Consider the following 20,018-nt stretch of genomic DNA (forward strand, 5'->3'; position numbering starts at 1 on the left):
TGCAAGGCAGTCTTTCAATGTTTTGATAGGATCAAAGTCAATTGCTGCAGATGTCTAATGTCCATTGTCTACCAAACTTTTGTCTTATACGATAATAATAAGATAAACAAAAACTAGGTGAGAAATGATTGAGAAGATCTCTCTATTTTTCTTCAATATCTATTTCTTTTAAGTTTTTTTAGCAGGTAAATGTTGTTTATTCTCGGTATTTTTAATTAGAAGTTTGTTACAGTTAAATATGTTATATTTTATTATTATTATTTTTTCTTTTATTTTACAGTAATATTCTTTCAACAATATTATTGATATTAATTAATCTATTTATAAAAACTAATTAACAAATTAATTGAGAATTATTTTTTAACAAATTAACCAATAAATATCTGTGTGAAAGAAATAATATTTTTTTGTACATGTACAATAATCTTACTAATAATTGTTTATAAATAAAATAATATCAGCCAAATTAAACACAATGTCTAATATCCTTACAACGATCTTACTAATGATTGTTTTATAAAAAAAATTAATTTACCAAATTAATCTTACAAGTGAAATAATAATATAAAAGTTTAAGTAAATTTTTATGTTACTTTTGAGGTTAATTTGATTTTTTTATTAATATCCCCAAGAATATTGTTGTAAGGGTATTATTGTAAAATAAAATAAAAAAGAAAGGTAGAAGTACCTACTTTTCTCTTTTCTTCAAATATAAAGACTAAACGAACGTTTAACCTAAAATATATAGACAAAACGAGCATTTACATTTTGTTTGGCTTCTAACAAGTTGTAATTCAATGATGTTGTTATTGCGTGCTTCACTGAACATTATATTTTCCCATGGTATTTCTCTATGATATTGTTAAAAGAATTACTGTATTAATAATGAGACTATTATGAACCATGTGATTTTAAATGAAATATCTCCACCCTTGGTTTATCTTTAATGAATCGTTATCAATTACCTAAGTAACAAGTAATACCTTAATTTAACAGAGGTTTAGCTTATATCGACTATTACAAATAATTTTTTTAAAAGAATTCATTTTTTGAAGAAATTGAGCATTTATGCTTATTAAAATGAATCTCATGAGTTTAATTTTTTTCATCATTAATTTGTTTAACTTTTCACTATACATATTAATTATCAAAATCAACAGTGATGTGTTACGAAATTTATATCAATTATAATTTAGTAATAAAGGATAAAAATATAATTTGTTTGCGAGTAATGAAATTTATTTATTAATTGATTTATAAGAAAGAATTTGTATAATATAATTTTTTTATACAATTTATAAATAAATAGTATAATTAATTATATTTTGTATGTATTAAGCATTAAATAATCAAAGATTTTGTCACTCTTTAGTTGCTGAGTTCGAATTAATTTTTTATTTTTTTCAAGTTATAAATCTATCTCTATCTTATTTAACTGCAATGGTTTCTTATCTTTTATTGAATTTAAGTTATTAAATCGATAAAGAGTTACCTGCACAATAAAGGGTTTATTTTATTTTATCTTATTTAATTACTATATAACATTGATTTCATCCGATAATACATATTTTCCACATTACAAAAGGGTTTCAGGCTCTATGTGATCAAAACATTGACTTAGAGCTCACCAAGCGATATGGATCTCTTTGAAATTTATTTATTATGCACAAGAGTGGCAACTCGCAAGCAACACAGGTGAGGACATTGTTTGCACGTTAATTAAGAACAAATAAATCTCCATAAAATAATTTTTTTTAAAAAAAATTAAGCATAAGCAATTAAAAGTTAAATATGGTATCGCAAAGTTGTGACATGAGAACTTTCAGCGGGCCTGAAGAACTTAATACTTTCTGAGGAAAGGGAAAAAGCTTGAGAAGCATGATGCAATAGCCATTCAGTAGGACAAACATGTTTGAAATTTCTGAATGCCCAGCCCTTATGAGAATTGCAAGCTGAAAAAGCAAATTTTCATCGAAACAATGATGATGCAGGTGTGGCCTATTGGGTGATTCCTCGTGTTCATATTCGTGCATTTCTTTTAACGCATGGACCATCATATCTCCACTTTAGTATCATAAAACCCAGCTTTAGAAGACCAATTTTCAGGTTCTTTTTCCCAGTCTTAAAGTGGAGAAATTTACCATATGGAAACACAAGTATTGTTTTTACACACACATGCTTGGCCGATAATAATTGGGAATCATTGGATTGAATTAAATGCAATACGCGTCAACCAAGCAAAGACGACTACATATGCATGATCAAACAAAGCTCTTACTGCAGTTAAATAATGGCACATTCCTTAGGCAGTTGGTATAACTACTACTCAAATATATATGCTTGCTTTGTTCAAATGTGTCTTCCTCGTCCACCAACATTTGATGGCCAACGTTGGACTTGGACCTTTCTTTTTGATCCAATAACATATTTTTAATTTGTAGCATGTTTTAAAAGAAGGGAAAGCATCTCTCCGCCACCTTTCTTTTCAAATATCAAACCCTACCACAAAGAGTTTAAAAAATAAAAAAATAAAAGACTCAAATTATAGAGGCCTTTACATTATTTTGAATTAATTTGAGAACCCACATGTTGCAATTTTCCTTTCATCCTTCACCATCAGTAGCTATCGAGCCCGGTTGCCCTGCCAACCAATGCCAAAAGTCCTTGAGAATTATCTGATGAGATTCCTGTAGTTTATTTATAAAGATGTACAAAACTCAATCCATCTCATTGATTGCGATTAAAAAAGATAATTGAAGAGGTTTTCTTCTCTTAATTAATAAAAATAAGACTAATATAAATTAATAAACGCTGCTTTTATGTTTGTATTAGGACTTTGGACCTCTCTTTTTTTTTTCTTAGTATTAATTAATTATTCATGAACTCTTCTTATTAATGATAACAAGTGCTTGTTCTTTCATGATTAGCTGGCTGACCTTAAAAAACAATATCAAACGAAAATGACAAAAAGCACACAGTCTTAGATAAAAATTTTAATAATTGTGCTAGGTTCGCTTTCCTTTGGACCGTGTGGGCTGCGGTGGTTTTTGTTTTTCCAATCTCTTTCTCCGCGGGGCCTCCATTAGCCGCACCAAAAAGAAGGATTTTGGTGCAAACACAAGGTTGGGAGATAATTGAAGTGTAAGCATTATAAATGAATGAATAAATAAATAATGAGTAGCAACTTGAATATAAGTGGAGGATATGAAAACCTACAAGCAACCACTCCATTTATTACATCTTTTTCGTTGGCATACAAACTTATCCACTCTAGTCTGTACCCCCATTTTTTCTGCTACTCCAAAGGGTACAGGGTACATCATCAAACTTATCCAAAGAAAAGGGCAAACTGAAGGGGGTTAAAAAAAAAAAACCACTCTCATTTACAACGAAGTCGACCCTAATTTCTTATGATCAATAAAAGAATATGTAGAAACATTTGCAGCGACTCTTTTCACTTTGGATATTCATTCATAGTTTAAAGCTTCTGATGCTGTAATCGCCCATGGTGCCCCTGGATTCTTCCATTCTCTTCCTCTTTTGCTGAGACAATGAAGATATGGTTTTGGCGGATACCACTTTCTTCACTAGAAGCCTCCACCGGCCATCGTCGCCTTTTTTCTCTAGTTGTGCTTTCAATTTGAATTGCCTGTCACATTCCAAGACCGAGATTTTTTTAATTTAATGATCGATTTTGATCCCTAGATGCGATAGATAAGGACGTGTGAATAAAATGGCACCACTTAGCTTCATCAATTCCCAAAATATCATTAGTCTTAAACCTGGGCCTGTACAAGATACATGCCCTATCAGCCTAGCTTAATTTAAAGTATCTAGTTGCGTGGGGACCGCATTGATTGGATTTTTTACGGCTAAGTCCATTCTTTCTAGTGAAAATCTGAATCCACAGAGATATTGGTGATTCTTGTTCAATCTACTAAGATGAGGTGTTTGTGACATGCCAACTGCCATGTTTTTTGGACACAAGGAATGAGCAGACTAATGACAATCATTCAAGTTCAAGACGGACTCAAAAACACAAGTGTGATACGTCTCCAGGAAATAGTAAAAAGGACAGAGCAGGCCGGTGTGAGCTGGCAGTGGCATCCATGCCCACACAAAGACACGCGTACGGCTGATTGAATTATATTTTCACAAGTCCCCAAATGCAAATCAAAGAACAATTCATGAATCGTTTAAAGAACACGTGCTTATTGCCATCTTATCCCATGTTCTTAAAATGTAACCCAATCGGCAATAACACAAGAGAAACGAAAGAAGGGATTGGTTACCTGCAAAGCGGCACCCTACAAGAATCAGATTGTTCACACATTGATGAGTGGAGTCTAAGAAGCTGCCACATCCGCTTGCAGCGCAGGCACCCTCCATTGACCCTCTTCTTACAGGTTGCAAAATGCCTTATCAAGAGCTGCAGGCCCTGACACGTGGCGAATTTACTACAGGGACCCCTGTTCTTTGTGGGCCCCACTTCATACGGCCCCACGCTGGTGCACCCTTCGGTGCATATGTGCTCCAGGCATTCCATCGCTTCGCTCAGCTGCAAATACAAGCCCTGTTCTTGTCTACGCCTCCTTGTCCTCTTTATTCTCTGAAATTTCATTTTTGCCATCAGTATGGAATGGAATTTTCAAATTTTTCGTACAGAATTATTAATTGTTAATTTTTCTCAAAATTAAGCTGTGCTGATTGATTAATTAATTAATTAATTAATTAATTACCGATTCTGCTTCGTCCATGAATTGTAGAATCTGGAGCTCGAGCCAGGGATCATGATCCTGCAAGAACTTCCATCCTTCAGTTTTCTCAACGGCCTTGAAACGGCTGGCAGCCAGTTTCATGCACCTGAGGTAAAGGTCCGGAGCATCGCACAGCCTGGCCAGTTGAAGCACGTCCACCACATTGTCAATCGTCAGCCGTTCACCCAAGCCTTTGGTACATCTCTGCTTCAGCTGTGGCACTGAATACACGTGTGACAGCGCCAGTAGGTGGATCCCGTATTTCTCCATTTCCTCCTCCGTGCACCTGAACCAGGGGATACCTCAGTCACTTGATATAAACTTAAAATATCTAAACCAATCACACTGGTCCTGCGAATTCGGAGAAACCAGTTCTAGGTTACTTTTAACTAATTCTATTTTTCTTCATGACACGTGCAAAAGGTTGGTTCAAACAAATTCTATAAGTTCGAGGAAGGATATCCAGAGCCGTCTTTGTAGACCGAAGAGCTGAGAGCCGTCAGATCAAACTACGTGGAAGTTAAAGAATGAAATGGGCGGCAGACAAATAATTAACAAAAAAAAAAAAATTACCTGGACGTGTAGAGGAATCCAACGAACGATGACACGGCGCCGCATGGAACGCCGAGAATCGGAATCACTTTCTCCGAGCTCCGGTGCTTACGCGGCCGGTCTATGATATTTTCCAGCACCGGCGACGCAGAAACCTAAATTTTCACAATTTAAGAAACAGGAAAAAAAAATTAGATCTTCAGAAACGGAGATAGGCGATTCAAAATTACAAACTATAAGAAGAATATGAAGTACCAGAATGCTGGCGTGGACGGGGATGCGAAGGCCGCCGGACGTGAGGATTTGAACGTCAGGTTCGTAAAAGGCGGGAGCATTTTCTTTAGTCAATGTAGTGACCGGAGAATGAACGTCGGGATGGCCGGCGATTGTGTTAGCGTTATAACACACTTCCATTGAACAGAATTAAAGAAAGCAAATGAGTGATCTGTTTTGTTTTGGGCGTAATGTGAGCGAAGCCTATGGGATATTGTGATTGCGCGTTTGGTTGTCGCGAACTTTATAGACAGCTCGGTTGAGAAAAAGGCCAATTCTATCAGACTGTATAACGACAAGCATCAACAGTTCGATTTTTTTTTTCCCCCTCCTCTTCTAATATTCAGCTCACGCACGCTCTTACGTCGGTTCGTAGACTGTACCTTCATAATTATTTCCGTGAATTACATATTAATTAAAAAATAAAATCGCGCTTCACGCGACTTTAAAAAAAACATTTAGTATTATTATTTTTTTTACTTTATACTTAATGAAAATGATAAAAAATATGAATTAATTTTTTTTTAAGATGAGGCAGCTTTATAAAAAAAATTATTAACCATCAATACAAATAAAGAAGCAACGCAAGATAAAAAAATAAAATGAAAAAATATATTATATAGTGATTTTATTCATTTTAATTGTGTGTGTACAAAATAAAAAGATAAGCTCTCCTTTTATAGGTACATAATTACTCCATGAAATTAATGAAAAATTATGGATCATAATTTCTTGTGAGATAGTGGGAGTTAGAGGGAAGCTAAAGATTGCTAATGAGAGATAGTGGGGAGATTAAGAGATATATGTTATGAACATCTATATTTATTTTAATAAATTCACAGCACTCCCCCTTGGATGTTCATTACAAAGAATATAGCTCATTAAAATCTTTACATAATTATTATTGTATAATAATAATCAAATTAATTATGAGAAGATGAAAAGCCAAATTTAAAAGAAAATTTCTCTATTTATTAGATAATAGAGAATATACAAAGATGAAAAATAATAATGCCACATTATCTCCTCAAGCCCTAACTTTATATATATATATATATATATATAGATAGATAGATATATATATATAGATATTTACTCGTGTGAAAATGGATTTCATTCCCGAAATTGATGCATGAAAATATTGGGTGTGTGTTCGTTAGTCAAGAACGACGACTTTATAATTGATAACTTCGTCAAGGCTGCGGCATTGAACAGGTGTATACAATTTTATAATCGTCATTAAAAGTTTGGATTAAAAAAATAGTGGTTCTATTCACGCGAATTTGTTTTATTTCTAATTTTATAATAATTTTGCTATAACGTGTTTCAGATCCTTGAGAGTCAATTCTTGTAAACTCTGTGTTTATTAATTATTTTGAAGTCCTAATCACGCATAAAATTTGAGAGTCAATTCTTGTAAATAGATTAAATTTTGGGATTCAAATCTTCTTAAAATCCGAGTTAAATTTGTACTTGTTTAGATCATTCGACATATGACAATTATTAAAATAGGTGACCAAGCTTTATTTTCTTTGTTAATTATTTTACCTACCTCTTCAACAGTGTGCTTTACCATTTACTTTCACTTTCAACCTTTGAAAAAAAATAAAATAAAATAACTACTAAACTTTATCAAAATATCCCTTCATCCTATAAGACGACGACTACATATTTTTCTCTTGAACTTTCTATTAAAGATGAAGAAGAAAAAGATACAATAATCTTTGCTGGACAACAATAGTCTGGTAGAAAGACGGAAAATCTTGGTAAATTCTTTTATAGGGGTAGTGAATAGTAAATCACAATTGATAATGGTGAAAGTGCAACGAAGCTTGGTTGGGAACTTGGGCATATGATGGTCTAATGCGAGCTTGTCTAGGTTGCGGTGAGCGACACTTGTTGGTGTTAATAGTGGTCACGATTGATGAAAAGACCAGTAGCAGCAGCAACAATTATGGGTGATTCTTGAAGCGACGGCTAGGGTTATAGCTCAATTTATTAAAAGATTTGGATCTTTGATGAGAGAAATTTTAATCTTCTAAAAATTTGATCACAATAATGCAATATTTCTCCTAATAAATTGAACAAAAAAATTATTTAAGAGTTTGGTAAAATAATTAATAAAAATAAATCTTATCCACACATTTTAATAAGTTTTTCATGCGTCAAAAAGATCATATTTAGCTCAAAAGCATTTCATTCCTAAATTTTGATTTGGTGAATCCAAAGTCTGAATTACTTTTTTTTTTTTTTTAATTTTTTGACATTGAACCGAAAACAAAAAGTGAACTTTTACTGTTTCAAATAAATGGTTTGATGCATCATATGACATAATATAACATTTTTATCTACAGACAGCCAAATTAGATCCGTTGATAATATCATCTGTGGGTCTTTATCTGTTGAATTTAATTGCGCAATTGAATTCAACTCGTTTATGTGCGCGTGGTGGAAACATTCATCGTTTATATTAAACTTCCATATTTAACTTGTGCGTTGAATCTTTGCTGGACAACAGTCGTCTGGTAGTAAGACGGATGATGTTTTGAGTCCGACGTGGGAAGGATAGAGCACCTTGTGATCGAGGGTTAAGGCCGAGTAAACAACAGCGGCTTTTGATGATCCGAAGAGCCCTGCCTCAGTCCGACGTGTACCTCGTTCTCATCCGTCCAGCTAGATAATCCCCTCCCACTTGGAAGCTATAAGCTCTCAAAATCACACGTATGCTCTCCTCGCCACTTGGCAGAAACCCAGTCGACAAGTGCCTCAGCATAATATTTTATCAGACAGTTGCCCCCTGTCCATTTATTTTCCAACACGCGTACGCTCATTTGACCTTCACAGCATAACCAGATGATTTCATTGGTGGATGTTATAAGTGGGCCCATGTTTAAAAAAAAAAAAATCTAATGGCCTGTATTGAAAGGAGATTTGTGTGGGAAGGAACCGACTCTGCTTCGAACGTAATCATCAGCGACGGTGGTGCGCCGCGCTGCCGGACAAATCCTTAAACGGGTTATGTATTATTCTTTAATTTAGTTTAATAATCATGTTTTAATCAAGTTGTAGGCTTTTCCTTTCTTTAAATTAATGAACAGTTGTTTCGTGGGGCGTTTCTAAAAAACAATTAAAAAATTAATAGCAGCTTGCACATCACAACGAGCAATGGATGACTTGACTTAATCCCAAATAGAACTTTTTGAATATTCATTTCCTCTACGAAAATTGGCCCTAAAGCTTGGAACCTTCTTCTTCCTAATCACAGACGTGCTGCGCACGTGATTAATTTTCCCCTCTTGTTTATGTAGGTATAGTTAGGTTCGGAGGCGGTCAAACGTCGAGTCAAATACGTGAGAAACGATCATTCGAGATACGTATTGATGCTGGCCAATGCTTTTAGCGTCGTTTGGACATCAATATTTGCTCTTTTAGGGCGTTCATGAGACCCCCCTTCTTTTTCTTTGGCCCCTCTTCCCGTCCAAAAGTTATAGAAATGTTATAATTTTGTCTGAGTTGTGACTGATTCCAGCCGAAACCTAAATATTGATAACATACAGGCATTCTTCCTAAATTTTTTATGTTGGGTGGCACGAGATGGCAAGTCTGCCTTACATCGACAGCCAATTTTGAATAACATTGAGAAGCACGATTAGTATTTGGCCATCCTTTTTCGGATAATGAAATATTATCTGGTTGATATTTGGTTTGTCAAAGTGAAAAGAAGTTAGAAATAAATAATATTCTCAGGCATTTGATCTAGTGGTCATAAAAATTATAAATATTGTTCGTTATTGCAGTTAATGTACAATGAACTTCTTCTTTTCTCTCTCTCTTTTTTTTCAAATACTTTTCATATCGAGTAATAATAAATTTTTTCAATGATGTTCTAATATTTTCATTCTAGACATCGCATGACATCCTATTTTCGGAATAATCAATTTTATAACCATCTAATCTTATAAATGTTATTAAAATTTGGATTACAAAAGTTAAAATGCAACTTTAAGAGTATATTACTATTGTTTAAATACAAAACAACTAGTATTTAAGTTACTTTTTAATGTATATGAGTAAGAGTGACTTTAAATATAGGCGAACTAGACGGTCGCTTAGAGCTCCATATGTTATAAAAGCCCCAATGTGATTGTCTAGACCCCACATGTTACAAAGATCCATTTTTTAAGTTGCTTATAATAAGAAAGCTTATTTTTTAGAAATTTCTTTAATTAATAATCATTATATGATTAAGAATTTTTATACAAATTTTATATTTGATGCCTTAATGTAAAAGAGTTATAAATGATAGTATTATCTAACCATTAACTCATTATTAGTTTTTCAAAGAAAAAGATTAAATTCTTTATTTGTTTAAAAAAAATCCTTAATTATTTAACATCATAAAATTTGGTGCACTCTTTTCTATAAACAAAATTATTACATTTATTAGTTCATTTTTGAAGTGAAAAAAATAACATTGTAGAATAATAGTCCTAAAAAAAAGTAAAAAGATATGGTATTGACTATTTTTCTTTGTGTTTCTTTGAATATTAAAACAACTGAATGTAAGGAAACCGTATAAAAAAAAATTTACGCTAAAGCCCCCAATACCCTAAAGCCGACGCTGCATACGAGTATGATGGAACTCTTTGGAGCTATTGTTTCAACACAAAATGGTTGTATCAAGTTAACTAACAGGCACCAAGAAATGTAGCATTACGCTTTAATATACAGAGCTTCTCCTACGAAAATCAATGTCCTCTTTTGACATAAAAGAGCCTCAACAACGATAATCTCAAGTCTCAATAGTCTGTGTATTACAGCCCAAAAAAAGTGAAGCCCAAAAATGTAAATGAGCCCAGAAATCAAATCTCAACAGCTTGTGTACGAAAAAACACAGATGTGCTAGCTAAACAATGAATTTGCATTGTATCAAAATGTGTTCGTGTAAAAAAGAAATTAATGTTGTGTTTACTTACGGATTAGGGAATCAGAATTGTCCAGTTTTTGGTACTTGCAGTAGAGAAACATTGTTATCTCAAGTCGAACAATTAATTCTACGACAAGATTTGGATCCAAAGTGATGTGGCTGTTGATTTGTAATTGTTTGCCACAGCAACATGGGCCTAATCCTGTTACAAGTAACTTAGGAACCAGCTACCAAGTACATTATGGAAGAGTTGTTATATTTTTGACCCCTCATTATATCTTATCAACCCTTACTAATCACTTTTTACTAATACTTATTTTATCCTTATATGAAATGACTTAAAAGGATAAATAACTTTTAAGTATACCCATATGATAATTTCTATTAATACATAGTTTAGCTAATATAATTTTTTAAACTCTAATTTCCTTTTTCTTTTTTGAAATATTTTTTATAAGTTTTTACGGTGGATGTTTGGAAAAAAGATACAAAATACAACAAGGGTAAATTCTAGATTAAGTAGGGTATATTCTATACTGAAAGATAATAATTAGTTTAAAATTTTTAATGGGATTAACTAAAAAGTGAAGGCTAATGAGATATAACGAGAGATCAAATACCACCACACTCGTCGTGGAATTTAGTTTCTTCTACAAAGGCTGCTGGAACACACCAATAAAGATAATTTCCTCCGCATTTGGCTCATTGATCGCAACAGATTTGAACAAATTATTTTGGACAGACACGGGCCGCCCTTGCCCTTAGCGGCAGTCTCGCATAGAACATCTTGACCAGCCAGCCGAACGATCTGAAAACTAGAGCTGACTTCATAATAATGGCCTGGGATTTTATGGTTGGTGCCATTCACATTGAAATTGATTCATATCTATGCTCATGTATTAACAACAATTGCCAGTCAACAACGCTAACACAAACTGGATTTGATCCTCTTGCCTCTCCGCCGAGGCCAATAGCATTTTCTCCAAAATTAATCGACCATTAGAAGGTGCATTTGAAATATCTGATTCTACAATTAAAATTTAATTTTCAGAATCTCTTCTATCAAACTAATATCTAAGAGCAGAATGAATTCAATCTATTTTCAAAAAAAAGGAAAAAAAAAACAACAACAGCATGTGGAAAGGCAGTCGAACCCCTTTCAAGTCAATCAACATTTATTTATGTATTGCATTATGGTTTCAGTAGTCAGAAAGTAGGTCCTGCAGGTGCTGGGCACCGGCCTCTCTCGGATCAGTTGGGTCAATTCTCGCTGTCTGCCACTCAATTAATTTCGCTCAAAATGATCAGCTTACTATACGTATCGCCATATATGAGCTTCATTGCCCGTGATTGGTGGCCTTCCTTTTTTCGAGACGACAGCCTAGCTATCGCACACTTGTATCATCCAATCGCGGCATTTGAATTACTATGACCCATTATATATTTTCATTTTCCATCCTCAACAATTCTTTGATCGTTACTATGACCCATTACATATTTATGTATTTCATTTTTTTTTTCTTTTTAACTTTTAGAGATTGATGCAATAACTCATTTTATCATTGTTTTCTTTTTTTTATATATAAAAAGATAGTGCGTTTTATCCATACTTTCTAAACAAAAACTTAAAATACTCTTTCATAAATTTACAGTTAGTTTAATGTATAATTTATTGTTGGTAAAATAGGATTTTCAATAGATGCAAACCATTTTAAAATAAAATTTTCAAAATACTATATGTTATTTAATTGTATTTAAGAGTTTTATTTTAAAATCTCCTAAATTGAAAATCTTATTTTAATCTCAATGAATTAATGGTAAATTAATTAATGAAAAAGTGTTTTAAACTATTATTTAAATATATAGCATAGATGAAATAAATTATTAGAACAAATCTTAAGAATAAAAAGTACTTTTTCCCACTTTTGTTGTGTCATTTAATAAATTTTTATCTTATCTCATGCAATTTAATGGCCTCATCTTCCACAAGTAAATTAAAATATCTTTTCTTCTATCGTACACTATTAATGATCTGTTTTTATAGCTTATGGCATGATTTTAAGATTTCGGTGTGCATTATTTGCAGCTGATGGCTAACATCATGTCATATTTACACAAATTGCTCACATTGGCTATGTCAACATCCGGCCAGCCAACCAGATAGGGCTAACTTGAGGTTGAATCTCGAAGACTTGGACCAAATTAGTTAAACCAGCGGCAGCCGCGTGTACCAATCCTAATTTTAACTTGCATGTGCGACCTAACAATGTGGTCACTTAAATGCACAATAATAATTAGGTCATAATCATCATTATTAAATAAAGAAAGTACACTGTTGAAAAATTATAAGAAACACAACACTTGTCAAATATTTAGTTGTAACCATCTTCAGTTTCGAGTCCTAGTCGACGGACACAAGTCTCTCGGCCGCTCGCGTCGAAAGCAGGAAAGCAGGACTTCCATGGCTTGCATGTGCTCCTTTTCTCCTTTTTTCTCTTCACACACAATCTCATATCACATTATATTTATAATCTTCACTGGACCCCAGGGCCCAAGAGCCTAATCTAGCTAGCTAGTTGATTTTACTCTTTATTTTGTATTTTTTAAATCTATTTTTTTATTAAGAAAATAATTTTCTTTATGGTTTGTTTCCAATCGCATTTGTAGAAACAACTGTTTTTGTGCATGGTCAAAGATAGTCTGCAGATTGTGGAGTAATTTTTATGTTCCCCAAGAAAAGAGTAATACGTGGACGATTTTGAATATATTGCGCATTGAGATAGGCCTTTTCTTGTGTCTTTACTTGCGATTTTCTTTTTGCTTTTCGTCTTCTGGGTCTTTTTTGTTCGTTGAATTTATGGCTTTATAATAATTGTGTACGAGAGTGATTTTTGAAGAAGGAGAGAGAGACATAGAGAAAGACACAGAGAGCTCCAAATTAAATTAAAAATTCATTACAAATTAATACATAGATAATTTTATAGTATATAACCAACACTTCTGCACTTGCATTATCTTAGCCCGCCAAGATTCTCGAAAGAATCCCCGGACAGTTCTAAGAGCAACAAGTCGAGGTTGTAATAATCAGATTTGAGTAAAAATGAAAGAAAAGAAAAAAGAAAAAGAAAAAGACAAGAGTAGAAAGCACACAGGATTAAAAAAAAAAAAAAAAAAAAAAAGAGAGAGAGGGAAGAAGAAAAAGCCAAGTAAATACTATAGTTAGGCTTTTCTCCTGTTCCCTCAATTTTGGCTTCTACCCGTTTTAATTAATTCTATCTAACTAATTATATCCCAACAAACGCAATAATCACTAGCAGAAAAAAATAATATTGTTTTCAAATGGGGTCATAATTATAATCAGCAACGAGCCCCCTTCTTGCAGATAAGTGCACCAGCAGAGCCCGTTATGGGACCGACAAGTGCCGATGGTCTAGCACCTAGGCTCGAAGCTCTTGCATAGCTCGATGAGGCGCCTGCTCCTGATGCTGTAAAAAATGCACCGTTCACCATCAAGTCCCCCTCTGATCTCCAGTTCCAATTCCTCCATTCACTTTCTGGTGCATCCTCATGTTTTGTCACCTTCACAAAAATCATATGTGTATATATAATATTATCAGCATACATGTGAAAAGTTAATTTGATCCAAACACTAGAACGTCTATACCTTACAACATTATTTACCAAAAAATTTAAAAAAAAAAATAAAAGAAATACATTAAAGGAAGTTGCTGCTTACTTCTTTGCTGAACGCCCTGTCAGGGGCAGCAAATCTATTTCCTTGGCTGTTGATTGTAGGGTTAGCACTGCCTCCAATGGCATACATTTCCCAATGAGTGTAGTCATTGTTCACCACATGGAAGTAGCCATGTCTGCATCTGCAAATTTCAGAAAGTGAAAAAGAAATATATCAGCGGCATGAAATTGATGGCTAGATAAAATATTTAATTAGTATTTACACTTTTTGATATTTTTAAGACTTAATTAATTACCTTGGAATTCTTTGGACAAGCCCTTCTCCGAAGTGATTAAAGGCAATAGTGGCTTGCATGTTCTTGTCCTGAGTGTAGGTATCGCTGTGACCCAATAACATCACCTTATCATGGTGGGTCATGAAATTGTTCGAAATAGTGATAGCCGTGGACCCATGAATGGCATCGACCAGTCCATCATCACAGTTCGATAACGAGCAGTGATCAACCCAGACGTGGGTCCCACCGAATATGGAGACACCATCACCGTCGGATACTGTCCTCCATCCGAAGTGTCTCGGTGAGTCCCTCACCATAGCGTTGCCCCCCTTTTTGCAGTCGTGTATGTTTAACCCATGGATAATAATGTTGGTCACGTACTGTATGGTAATGCATGGACCACCAGCTATGTGCACACTGGCTCCCCGACCGTCGATGGTCTTGAAAGAGTTCATGATCAACTCTTCCTTCAATCTGATGGTCATATCACGAGCGAAAATGATCCATAACGGCTCATCTTGGATCACAGCGTACCTTAGAGTTCCGGGTTTAGGGTTTACGACGTCATAGTCACCGGGGTCAGTGACCACATAAATTCTACCATCACGTCCACCAACCGCATTCTTGCCGAACCCAATCGCACAATCCGCCAACCTTTGCCTGTTCTTCTCCCAGTTGGGGTCGCACCGCCAGCAATCGTCAATCGGATTGCCGGTTCCGCAAGACAAGTAACCCAGGTTCCTCCTAGACGCATTGATGCTCCTATACACACACACACACACACACACAAACAATGTAACACATTTTTAGAAACATAATATAGGTAACATAGTAATAACATTATACTTGTGGAGCCACATAATTGGTCAATACAAGAGCATATGTAATGCACTTACTTGTGTACTTCGTGTACGACTAATTCTGGGTCCGGAACTGCGGAAGCTAAAATGAGAGCTGGGGTCATGAGAAAGAGGAGGAAGATGCTAAGAGAAGGAGAAGGGATTGCCATTTTTTTTCTAATTTTCCGGTTTAATTTCCTCTTCTTGTTGTTGAGTAGAAGTGAGAGTGTGGGAGAAATCATAAGAAGCGGGGGTTTATATAAAGACGTTAAAGCCGGTCTAAATGGCGTGATTAAACTAAACATGTGGGCTCCACGGTGCTTCGTGATTTCAGGTTTTTACGGGATTCCAATAGGGTAGTTTTGGTCGTTAAGCAATGTCCCAATCCCTTTGAAAAAGAAAGCGCTACGGGTAAAGTCAAAAATTTACCACAACGACAAAAATATGAAAATAAATCCTCCCGCTAGAAAGCCAGCCTACAAAAAAAAAAAAAAAAAAATGCCGCTTTTTCTTCAGCCTAACGAGTAACGAGTGATTGGCGCTCGGAAAATTTTAAGTGGCCTACAGCCTTAAATCAGAATCTTTACCCGCCAATAAAGACTAAAAAGGAAAGTGCATGTAATGGTTTTGGACTATCGGTGTATATCAAGAGGTCAATTGAAAGCACATGGAGATAAGTTAAATTTTTAGAATTCATTGTCTCTAGAATATGTGTACATACGTATATTCTTTAGTTTTGCTTCAATTGTTGAAATTCCCGTGATAAACATGAACAACAGCCGGACTCCGAAAATCGAAATTAACACAAGGTCTGTAACATTCTTTATTTCTTTATGTTCCACACGCTTCGATGGCAGCAGCCACCAGCCAATGACAAATGAGGATCAGCAAAATTTCGGAGCGGCTACCAGATTATTAAATAAGTTTTTGCAGTTAATTAAGGAATTAATTGAACACCGTTAAGTTATGGAGAAAATCTTTCGTGATGCAAGCACATGCTTTTGCCCTCCAATTCAAACACTCACCATTGTAGGCCCCAATGTCGTCTTTATAGATTTTCCATCTTTATGATATGTGCTCTTCTTATCAGGGGGAAAAAAAAAAAAAAAAGAAATTTTCCAGCCGCAAACATCGCCGAAATTTCACACTATTAAATCTAAAATTCATTCATTTCCTGACAAGGCATATCTCCTGCCTCTTCAACTTGCTACTTGCATCTAGCCAGCTATGTTTCAACAAAATTTACGCCTCGAATCCGTTCCTATTAACTACAGAACGGTATGTTTGTACCAGTTTAAATGTTCGGTCATTTTAAGACGTGAGATTTAATTCTGAACTGCAGTTTGGTTTAATATCGAGTTTTTTTTTTTTTTTTGTATTTTAAAATGTGAAAGCATCCGCACGGGAGAATTATTAGAACGGTTCATAGCTGCTCGTCAAAAGAAGTAGCATGCGGCGTACACGTGGCACGAGATAGAGGGCGTCGTATCCGTGAAAATTGATCCGCTGAAAGCAACGGCGTCACATGGGAATTTTGTTCCTCATACGATTCCCTTGTCTCCCGGGGAGCATCGCGGCCGTCGATTGTGATTTTCAAGGGCGAGCGTGGCCGTTGATATTGGGTGGTGGGGGTGATCGGCATGTGAGAGAAAAAGAACACTCGATTCGAACAAGACCAGTTTGAAAGGTCCTGTTAGGGAGTTTTTTTGTAGTATAAAATAAGAGAACACAGGCACGTTAGTTTTGAGATAACCAGCTAGTGGAGTGAAAACTACTCGGCACTCATCCACTTAACACGTGGTGCCCCCTTGGCCCTGCCATGTGGCGCCCTCGTTCTCGGCCAATGGTTTTTCTCCTTTGCACATGCAATTTCTCGTTATATCACATCAAATCATCGCAATCAAATCCTTATCATTTGTAAAGATTTTTTTTTTCCTAATTAACTGACTAAATTCATGCGGTTAATTAAGTTTAAGTCAAATTTTGCTTAACTCTACCACGCACTTCAGTCAAATTTTTTTGTTGTGATGGGATTGGTCAAGTTTATTCCAGGCACACTTCTATGAGGAAATGCCACCGACACATAAATTCCCTGAAAGGAACTTTTACCTTCTTATTAAATTTTTTTTTTCCAACTTTTGCTTAAATCAAAATGTTAACATATCACGTCCATTAAATCATCAACCAATGCATGTTGTTTTGTGTTAATGTGTCAAGTATGCGTCAAAATCCAAGTAATTATGTATGTCTCTCAAATGTTTATGCTTTGCAAGCAATACCGAAAGAAGAAGCAAACAATATTAGGATGAAATTTGTCTTCGTGGTGATGGAGTGCGGCTCATAGCTTTGCCAAAAATCATATAGAAGATGGAGAGTCCAATATTATTAGAGCCCTCACCCATCAATTTTAAAACCAATATATATGCGTATGTGGGGGCTATAAGCTATTTCAATTTGTGGTCCGTCTCATTAGAGCTGTCCATAAGTTATTGAATGTTGCGTAACATAAAAGCATATGATTCATGGACTATTTTAACCATGATTAATGTTCGTGTTAATGGATTAAGCAAAAAAGACAGATGTTTTTTTTTTAAAAAAAAAACAAAGATTGTTTATGATTATTATTGGATTATAAAGTATGGAAATTAGGATTAAAGAAACGCAAAAAAAGGGAAGTCAAATCAATTTTCTAAAAAAAGATTTAAAAAATAAAAAAACAAATTAAAGAAATGGTTGTGACAAAAACATTGGGGGGAAAAAAAAAAACTGATCATTTCGCACAACCTTTGGATCGTAAATTACTCAATTCTACAATCAAAATTAGCATAAATAGCTCAAATTAAAGCTAACGCACCACAACTTCCACTGTTAGATAAGAGGACTTTTGAAACTGGGGGATGCTGAAAAGTGAAAACCAGTAGAGACAGTGATGCATTAGTGCTTATGTACAGCACGCGTTGCTTTAATTAGGGACATGATTTTGCTCTATAAATGAGACAAATGGAGGTGGGAAAGAAATTACACAGTCAGTTAAATCTCAATCATTTATAGTCATGTGCCGGTAGCTAATTTTAACTGCAGCCATGATGAGCTTTCACTTTAATCGATTGTCCAGGAACATGTGTCAAAACTTAAAGGTCAAAACAACACCATCATTACGTGCAATTCTCTCCTTAATTAATTATCTTTTTCTCCCTTGGCTGTTGCAAAGATTGAGAATTACAGCTATCTTGAATTGGAAGAAACCAAATCAATACAGTTTCTATGAGGATGATGGAATAAAATTGGAGCCGTAGGAGCCAAGATATCACGGCATCATCAAGTTGTCTTTGTTATCATTGTTTTGTTCTTGACTTCTATTCAATACGAAGCGAGATAATCCTGCCAAACAATTGGGCCCGAAATTGGTAGAACTAAAATCTGACCCAAGAACCCAATAATCCTCTGTGAGCTAGGCCTAGCTCTTTTCAGGTTAAATCCTAAGAGGAAAGCTCCTCGCACCCCTTTTTAACTCTTTTTAAGAAACCGCACTTTTTTTTTCCCAATTTTTTTGTCTTTCTTTTATGAAATTAAAAAAAAAGAAAATTAAATTATCTTACAAATTTTAATTAAATTTCACTGTCATTTAGAATACATTTTGCAGACATACTTTTTCATGATAACGTTATTGTTAATAAATAATTTATTTCTTCAATATTTTTATTTTGTCGACAAAATTAATTATATCATATATTATGAATTAAAATGGTTAGGGTTCATGAAGTGTAGAGACATTTTAGTGTAACCAGATTCATGTTTGTCCTCGACAAAATTAATTATATCATATATTATGAATTAAAATGGTTAGGGTTCATGAAGTGTAGAGACATTTTATTGTAACCAGATTCATGTTTGTCCTCTCATGTACTTTCCAGTAACAACAGAACTATTATTCCAAAAAAAAAAGGTGGGGGTGATAAAAGGACACTATAAGGGTGTAAAAAGCATTACGAAATTTTAAATTTCTTGAGCCCAAACTGTCATATAATGTGACGGGCGTGCCGATACGCTGCAACTGAGCCGATCCACAAGGAAAATGGACTTTTAGTTGTCCTTGCTTAGCTTATAGGTTCAGAACATAGGCCATAATGATCCTGTCCCCGATTCCGGCTTGAGCAGAAAGATCATGGTTTCCCAAATCCGCCCACATAATTTGAACATGAAGAAAGCAAGTTCGCCGCTGCTTTACTCAGACCAGTTTGTCTGATTGTATTAATTATCTTTGGTTGCGTTACAACTTCCGGGTTCTGGCAAGGAAAATTAATGCAACGAGTCCGCGATTTTTGTTGGGAAATTATCATAAATCATTGCATATCTTATTACATTTTATCTTAATTAACAGCTAATTATGTAAAATCCAAGCTAGTCCCGTTTAATACACTTCGCTCGCTGGTTGCTGGTTGTGTTATGTAATTTAAGATTGTCCGAAATTATAGGTAACTTGTTTTCTCATCAATTTCAACGTCATATTATATATATATATATCATATGAAAAAGAAAAAAAAATGTAATAATTAATAACGTTTCGGAAGCGAAGAAAGAGGATCACGTGATTTTTCGAAGGAAATTAAAAGTTGAAACTTAGGCTTGTAGTCTAGTGGTGAACCATTGCCCTTAAAGTTAAACATGACTATGGGGGCAATGGTTCGAGTCCCCACGGACT

The 20,018-nt window shown here is 34.6% G+C and overlaps 2 protein-coding genes across 2 annotated transcripts; both read right to left on the reverse strand.

The window, feature by feature from the left end:
- Positions 1-3,159: 3,159 nt before the first annotated feature.
- On the reverse strand, positions 3,160-5,938 carry LOC18048634 (BTB/POZ and TAZ domain-containing protein 1). The gene is made up of 5 exons (XM_006439927.2): positions 5,565-5,938; positions 5,331-5,464; positions 4,740-5,043; positions 4,293-4,609; positions 3,160-3,649 (listed from the first exon to the last, which is right to left on the reverse strand). The coding sequence occupies exons 1-5, from the start codon at positions 5,721-5,723 to the stop codon at positions 3,472-3,474; spliced, it is 1,092 nt and encodes a 363-aa protein (XP_006439990.1). The 5' UTR covers positions 5,724-5,938; the 3' UTR covers positions 3,160-3,471.
- A 7,757-nt stretch (positions 5,939-13,695) lies between these two features.
- LOC18048635 (probable pectate lyase 18) lies at positions 13,696-15,558 on the reverse strand. Its single transcript, XM_006439928.2, has 4 exons — positions 15,374-15,558; positions 14,499-15,239; positions 14,246-14,384; positions 13,696-14,088 (listed from the first exon to the last, which is right to left on the reverse strand). The coding sequence occupies exons 1-4, from the start codon at positions 15,556-15,558 to the stop codon at positions 13,867-13,869; spliced, it is 1,287 nt and encodes a 428-aa protein (XP_006439991.2). The 3' UTR covers positions 13,696-13,866.
- Positions 15,559-20,018: the final 4,460 nt, after the last annotated feature.

The sequence above is a fragment of the Citrus clementina genome, unplaced genomic scaffold (assembly GCF_000493195.1).
Source record: "Citrus clementina cultivar Clemenules unplaced genomic scaffold, Citrus_clementina_v1.0 scaffold_3, whole genome shotgun sequence".
NCBI classification, from domain to species: Eukaryota; Viridiplantae; Streptophyta; class Magnoliopsida; order Sapindales; family Rutaceae; genus Citrus; species Citrus x clementina.

What these genes read in the sequence shown, in the direction of transcription:
- LOC18048635 (XM_006439928.2), bottom strand. Translation starts at nt 15,558, where the DNA reads ATGATTTCTCCCACACTCTCACTTCTACTCAACAACAAGAAGAGGAAA. An exon ending in CTTGTCCAAAGAATTCCAAG is followed by an intron (nt 14,385 to 14,498) that starts GTAATTAATTAA and finishes TGAAATTTGCAG; the next exon opens with ATGCAGACATGGCTACTTCC. An exon ending in ACAGGGCGTTCAGCAAAGAA is followed by an intron (nt 14,089 to 14,245) that starts GTAAGCAGCAAC and finishes ATTTTTGTGAAG; the next exon opens with GTGACAAAACATGAGGATGC.
- LOC18048634 (XM_006439927.2), bottom strand. Translation starts at nt 5,723, where the DNA reads ATGGAAGTGTGTTATAACGCTAACACAATCGCCGGCCATCCCGACGTT. An exon ending in CCGTCCACGCCAGCATTCTG is followed by an intron (nt 5,465 to 5,564) that starts GTACTTCATATT and finishes GTGAAAATTTAG; the next exon opens with GTTTCTGCGTCGCCGGTGCT. An exon ending in TCATGGACGAAGCAGAATCG is followed by an intron (nt 4,610 to 4,739) that starts GTAATTAATTAA and finishes ATGAAATTTCAG; the next exon opens with AGAATAAAGAGGACAAGGAG.